General features: G+C 53.5%; 1 protein-coding gene across 1 annotated transcript in view; it reads right to left on the reverse strand.

Annotated features, from left to right (window-relative positions):
* Nucleotides 1-5,277, reverse strand: part of KIF26B (kinesin family member 26B) — a gene marked incomplete at both ends in the record, with an annotated part of 500,266 nt that extends 494,989 nt beyond the window's left edge. Inside the window, 2 exons of the mRNA XM_082652451.1 lie at nucleotides 3,993-4,394; nucleotides 5,215-5,277. Of these exons, the coding sequence (XP_082508577.1) occupies nucleotides 3,993-4,394; nucleotides 5,215-5,277 (465 nt within the window). The remainder of the gene's footprint in view (nucleotides 1-3,992; nucleotides 4,395-5,214) is intronic.
* Between the last annotated feature and the right edge of the window lie 1,981 nt (nucleotides 5,278-7,258).

Consider the following 7,258-nt stretch of genomic DNA (forward strand, 5'->3'; position numbering starts at 1 on the left):
GATCCAGAGCATCATTAAGAGTTATGTGAGCTCACAGTTGTCTCTTCGACATTCCTCAGTCTGTTTCATTCCTAAATCTGCCTTTATTCTCTATCTCTTCCAAATCCATTATCATCTTTCTCTATGAGCTCCCCCCAAATCTGTATCTCTTCCCATTTCCTGCCTCAGTCAACATTACCCCACCCACCCAGTTACCTAAGCTAGAAACCTCCGAGCCGTGTAGCCTTCTGCCATGAAGTCTCATTCTCCAGTGGACACACGACTAGTACTGAGAGTGCTCAGAACCGGGTGGTCACGCCTCAGGCCACTAGAGCCACTGTCTAACTCCTGGGACCAGCCCGACCTCCCTGCATGGGCCCGCCAGCACTTTACCTCCCCTCCTTAACCAACTGTTTCAGAGACAAAACTGGGGGAATTCAACAGCGCTGGCTACCTACCAGTGGGCATGATGTGAGAATTCATAGGGCAAAATGATATTTGGGAAATGTACTGATGAAATCAGAAACTGAAAGTGGATAATATTTTGCAAGAAAAGCCCTAAATTCTGTAAAACATAAATCCCATAGAATCTTGTCTAGTTAATAATCATAAACCTCCACATCTTGGACTTCCCTGGTGGTCCAGTGGTTAAGACGCCACGCTTCCACTGCAGGGGGTGTGGGTTCGATCCCTGGTCAGGGAAGTTCCGCGGTGTGGCAAAAAAAAAAAAAAAAGATAAACCTTCACCTCTTTCTCTAAAGAATGGAAGCACTTTTCAAGCCTCACCTAAAATAATTTTTTGACATTCTAATCATTTAAAAGATCCTCTAGAGTCTGAATCATTTTTTCCTTAGTGTATTAATGGGAAAGTTAAAATACAGAGGAAAACTGATTTACTCACTGTCACAAAATAAATCGGTGGTAGAGAAAGAACTAAAACCAAATCCCCCCTAAAATTATAAGGTTCCTGGATGTACTATTCTGCCTTTGACTTTTAAATGCCTACCGAGGAGACTTTTAATACCACCTCACAGAATGTAATACTCTATGTAAGAAAAGAGTCCCCAAACTCATCTTAAGTGAATTACAAAGATGATTTTTGCTAATTATCTCTCAAAAACATGCCTTTATCTTCCAGACCCTTACTCTTCAGGGCAAACTACATGTTGGAGTCACAATGACCTCTCTTGTTCTAATGAAACTTAACTCCTTCTGTGCCTGAGGGCTACGGAGGTCCACAGTTTGCTCATAAATCTGGCTCAGGGAAGAAGAAAGGCCTTGTGTTGGAGTTACGTGGGCCTCCATCCACGGTGCTTGAGAGAACACAACATTTGTTTGGTTAAAATGCTGCAAACTTAAAAAAAAAATGCTGCAAACTTTAAAGGTGTAATGGAAATATTACCTGAGGGTACCAATACTTAAAAAAGAAAAAAACCCTAAAATTATTATTCCCAGAGACAGGCAGAGGATTGGTAGTTAAAATTCTGGCCCCATACCTCATTACTAACAATGAGGTCATCCGAACAACCCTTGTTTCTGGCTAAGTCTTATGATGTTCTCCCTGCACCACATGTCATGTTTCACTGTGCTCCATCACATTTAAACTCCAGGCAAATTCATGTGTGCACTTAAAGTGACCCCATGTGACTGTCCCCAAGACTGACAGCTCTTCTCTAGATGTGCCTGGATCACTTTAAATTGGTGCAGAGCATTGAGGTTCCCCAGATCCAACGTTTCCTCTGGAGCCATCACTCTGATAATATAATCAGTTTCCCAGCATCACTTTTATTTCATCACATAAATAAAATTGCCAAATATATCAAGCTGCCTCCTATTGCACTGTGAATGAATTTTCCAGGCTGCTTCAACAAAGCCAAAAATCTACTTTGTCACATGACTCCACAAAACATGATGGATGCATTTAAGTTTCAACATTTGTTTCTTCTTCCTATAGCTTTCCTTTCCTCCCTCCACTTTTATGAAAAGAGTATATTTTAATTTACCTTGGCACACACGGAGCATTCAACAACACAAAGAAGTTACTGTAAGAACAGGTCCGCAAGAATGTTCTAGAAAAAATTGGTAGGCTGCAACTTACTAGGATTGCCAAAAATATATCTTTAAGAACCAAAGTTCTTGGGCTTCCCTGGTGGAGCAGTGGTTGAGAGTCTGCCTGCCAATGCAGGGGACACGGGTTCGTGCCCTGGTCTGGGAGGATCCCACATGCCGTGCAGCAACTAGGCCCGTGAGCCACCACTACTGAGCCTGCGCGTCTGGAGCCTGTGCTCCGCAACAAGAGAGGCCGCGATAGTGAGAGGCCTGTGCACCGCGATGAAGAGTGGCCCCCGCTCGCTGCAACTAGAGCGGAAACGAAGACCCAACACAGCCAAAAATAAATAAAATAAATTAATTAATTTTAAAAAAAAGACTTAAATTAAAAAAAAAAGAACCAAAGTTCTTCAAAATTTATCAGCTGGTCTAGTCTGGTTATACAGACTTACAGCATCCCACACTCTTCCTCCGTAGCACTCACCGCAAATGGAAACAAATTATGAATTGTGCATTTTGTGGTTAATGTCTGTATCCTCCGTTAGAATATAAGCTCCATGTGGACAAGGGCTGTGTGTACCTGTTATTTTATTGCTGTGCCTAACACAGTTCCTTGAGTGTAGTAGATAATCAAATAATATTGATAAACAATCACAAGAGTAAATAAATCTGTGAGTGAAAAGAGTGTTAAATCGGAAAATATGGCATGCAAGAGTGAAATAAGCTTTTTAGAGTCCCTGAGATTTACTTTTAGGGGTGTCCTGACAGATTTATTATGAAACTACGAAAATGGCATACTGACAACAATCTACAAGTTAATTACTCTTGAGATAAATTCGGGATTCATAAAACCAATTCTCTTGGTGGCAACTTTCCACATTTCAAATTTTACAACTCCTGCGGGTATCTGTTTAATTTAACCCTTGCGTATGAAAAGATCAATGCGTGTATATTTGGATAAGCAGAAACGGCAAGCAGATGCAGCTATTCCTAGACTCCACTACTCAAAATCACATTTCACTTCAAAAGTCACAGAAGTACAAACCAGAAAGTCCCACTGAACAGGGTCAGAATTCTCTACAGCAATTCACGCTGTGTTCTTGATATTTCTCTCTAAGCACTGATAAAAAAACTCTTTGAAGTGAAAGAGTAAATATTATCATTTGATAGTACTTAGACCGAACAGTGCAAATACAACTGCATTGTGTTACACTCTGGGGACACACACAACGCTGGCAGGGGTGCCATGGAGGAATCAACGTGCTCAGCACTGGTGCAGGCAGGAGGGAGCCCCGCTCAAAGAACTACTCACCCCTTAATCTTCCTCTGATAGACACACAGAGGTTAGGGGGAAATGCTGACTTTCCAATATGTGTTTGTTTTGGTAGCCCTGGGAAGGAAGGCTCACGAATAGGCGACGGGAAATGCCAACTCCTAATTATCAGCCCGCTTTTACTACTCCCTCCGACATTTTTGTAAATGATCACGGATGGGGGTGGGGAGAAAAATCTAAGGAGTCGCCCCGGTAGGGGGGCGCGGAAAGGAAAGAATCCCAGTAGCTGGTGTCAGCGTGTCCCCGGCCTGCGACGCGGCAAAGGCCTGTGGACGCCCGGGAAGAGGGTCTCGGGCGAAGGCAGCACCGCGCGGGACCAACGGGATGGACGGGCGAGTCCTGGGGGCACAGAAAGGGCACTCTGAGGAGTGGAGGGCAGCAGGAAGAATAACCTGGGCAGCCCCGGTGGGCGGCGAGGCCTGGAACCGCGTACGCACCATCCAAGCACTGCGCCCGGGGAAGGTCTGGCGGGGGAGACGCGCAGGGTCGCCCCCGAGGCCGGGAGCTGACCCGGCTCGGCCAACGCCTTCTCCGGAACCGAGCAGCGCACAGCGATGCAGGTCCCCCGATCCACGGCCGCGGCGAGGCGCGCAGTTGTTGCCCGCCCAGCCCTGTCCCCGGCGGCGCTCACCTTGCCGGGAAAGGGCCCCGGGAGGAGCAGCTTCAGAGCCTGCCTCTTCAGCTCCACCAGGCGGGCGTTGCAATTCTCGCACCAGACGCCGCGGTCCGATCCCGGGGAGGAGCCGCCGCCGCTGCCCGAGCCCGGGGAGCCCGTGCCGAAACCTGGCGAGCCGCCCAGGGAGCCAGGCGAGCTGGTGCCAATGCCCGGGGAGGCGGGGCCCGGGGAGCCCGTGAAGGAGCTCGGGGACGAGGTGCCCGAGCCGGGGGACGGCGTCCCCGACGAGCCGAGCGCCGAGCCCGCGCCCTCGGGAGTGGGGCGGCTCCCGGCGCGCGACTCTTCGTATGCTTTCCGGTACCAGCTTTCCGGGGAGAAGGGCGCCGCGGGCTTGGTGGGCGAGCAGACTTCATTCACCTGCGGGGGAGACACACGGTGTCAGGGGCCGCAGGGCGGCTGGCTCCCGCGCCTCTGCCAAGGGCCGCCCTCCCGCCTGCCCGGGGACCTGCGCGCCACCGAGGACCCGGCCAAGCGCCCACGGGCGCACGTTAGGGGCCGCTCTGAGCCCTGCGGCCAAATCTGCCTCCCTATGTCTGGTTAATTGTGTTTAAGTGAATCCCCGTCGCCCGGGTGACCCCTGCACCGGTTCCCGGGAGGCGGCGGACTCCTCTGGTTTGGAGGAGAGGGGCTCACTCGCTCAGGGAATTTCGATGGTTTTTGCAAAGGAACCCACGGATTCAGCTCCCCGCGCTTTTGAATCCGGCACCCACCCCAGCAGGAGCTCACTTTTAAGATCCTGGACGACGAGGGGCGGAGGGGGGCTATGACTTTTGGATTTTTATTCATTCAGGGCAAGGCCCTCCGGATCCTGAAGGTAAATGAAAGGTTCTCCCGCCTCCCGGAAAACGGTCCCTTAAGAACAGCAGAGAAATCGTGGGAAACCCTCCCATTCGGCTTAACTCTGCTTGGAAGTGCAGGAATGCTGCAAAAGTTAGGGATGCGGGGAAGAGAAGGAACGAGAGGGCTGCAAAAATTCCGAGGGCAAGGCGAGTGCGCTGGCGTCGTTGCTGGCGGACCCGCCTCCGCGCGCGCACGCCGGCTGGCCCAGCCGAGGCGCCTCAGCAGCGGGAGGAGAGCTCGGGGCCACCTTGCCCTGGCTGCACGTTACCCGGAAAGGGGAACCCTGGCCGGGAAGAGTCCGGTAACGCGTCTCCGCATTATACCCATCACAACTTACCCCGTATTTCTTGCCCCTGGTGGAGACTGCAAGCCTCTCTTTATTCCCAGCTACCGAATTCATGGTGGCTTTTCCAGAGGAGAGTGTCTAAATGTTCCACCAACGCTACATCCAAAAGGTCTTCCAACCCAGAAGGGTGTCCAGTTGTAGGGGGCTGTCTCTTGGCCCTCAAGTCAAGGTTTCTTAACTGAAGGGGGCGGGGGGGTAAAAGCAGATGGACCTCAGAAGTAACAGCACTAATTTGCAGAAGGGTTGCAATGCCTGGTTTATTCTTCTCTTCAAATAATGCGTTTCCTCCTCTTCTGCCTTCTCCAACCACACGTTCTCTTTTCACGGTCACATCCAGATAATTGGCATTCTCCTCAGCCTAGCGAGTCCGTTTTCCTCCACGAGGGAAAAGACGAGTACAATCGGGGCACACGGCAGCTGCAGACAAGGTGGGCGGGCCCCCCGCCTCGCCTCCGCCGGCGAGCCGGCTCTGGGAACTTGTCTCCTTCGCGGAGCTTGGTAACTGAGTTCAAAGAAATTCTCCCAAAATATAAAGATCCAGATCGGGGAGGAGCCTCGGCGTGTTGGGGAGCCAATATCCGCCGGCCCGCTTTGCCTGACAGTTGCGCGAGGGCAGAGAGGGGCGGCGGCGTGGCCCGGCCGGCGGGGCGCCCCGGCCGGCGTCTGCGGTCAGGGCGCGCTTGTGCGCCGGGGCGCAGCGCGGAGCCTCGCGAACAGCGGCCCCTCCGGGGAGCCCGCCGCCTGGCTGCAGCCGCCGCGTCTGCCGGGATCCATTTTATGTTGCGGCGCTCCTGCCTGACATTGCGAGGCCGAGAGCCGGGGGAGGGGGTCGTAAATCTCGCCTGTTGCGGGGAAGTTGCTGGTGAGTGGCCCGGATCCAGGGCTCTAATGAAACAGCACTGCGCGAGCCTGGAGCTGGGGGCAGCGCCGAGCGAGCGCGACCGGACAGAAATGCGCCCGAGCCTCCCCGCCCCCAAGTTCTTTCTCTTCCTGGCAAGGCTTGCAGTTCTGCCTTTGAAACGCCGTGTAAGAGGGATTGAGTCACAAACAAGTCCACAAATATGCCGGGTCCTCCCCCCGGCCTTTGTTCTCCTAGACCTGCCCTGCAAACCTTTTCTGGAATTGCCCTACCAAGCCCGGCCGGCCTGGGGGCCACCCTCCCGAGCGCAGCGGCAAAACAGGTCCTTCGCCCCCGCCCGCCCGCGACCCAGTGTGTGCTGTGCCTAGCCGCCCAGGGCTGGGCCGCGCGAGCCCGGGGAGCAAAGGGCCGCCGCCGGGCAGGGAAACTGAGGGACTTGCCGCGCGGCACACGCTCGGCGCAGACGGCGCGGGCCTGGAAGGGGGTGTGTGCAAGCTGGCCTTGGCCTCGCCTTGGCCGGGGGTCCCCTCGGCATCCCCCTTTCTGCTCTTCAGCGCGCAGGGCCCGCCGTGTCCCGGGAGAACCCAGTCATCGCCCTCTCCAGTCCCCCTCCGCCCCCGGCGCAGCGCCTGGAGCGCAGGAAGCCGGCATTTGCCGGGCTCCACACGTAGCTGCTCCGGGGTGTCATTTTTCATCTCCCGGGAGGACATTTCTTCTGGTGAGCCCGCAGGTCTGTTTTGTTGTGACCTTTAATTAACACCCCGCGAGACGCCTCTTGAAAGGACCAGCCCCGTGCGGTGATCACGTGAGGTGTAATGGCATCTCCGCTCCAGGGAGGGACCTGGCCTGGGGGCATGCGAGGGCGCAAAGGACGCCTGGGGCTTTCCAGCCTCTAGCTTCCCTCTGAGATATGGAGGGGGCAGGAAGACAATATCCTGGGGTGCTGGAGCCCTGTGGCAACGCCGCCCCACACCTGCTTTCCTCAGGGAAAATTCCTTCCGCGCATCCCTCGCACTGCCCTCCGCCCACCCCTTCCCGCCGCAGCCCTTGCGTGGGAATGTTTCACAGGCACTAAAGCGAGGTAAGAAGGTCAAAATGTAGATGTCGAAAACAGTGTGGAAGTTTCCATTACGTTCCTACTTCCCATTTAAAAGTGATCATATCAAGAGAAGACCT

The sequence above is a fragment of the Grampus griseus genome (assembly GCF_964374135.1).
Source record: "Grampus griseus genome assembly, chromosome: 1".
Classification (NCBI taxonomy): Eukaryota; Metazoa; Chordata; class Mammalia; order Artiodactyla; family Delphinidae; genus Grampus; species Grampus griseus.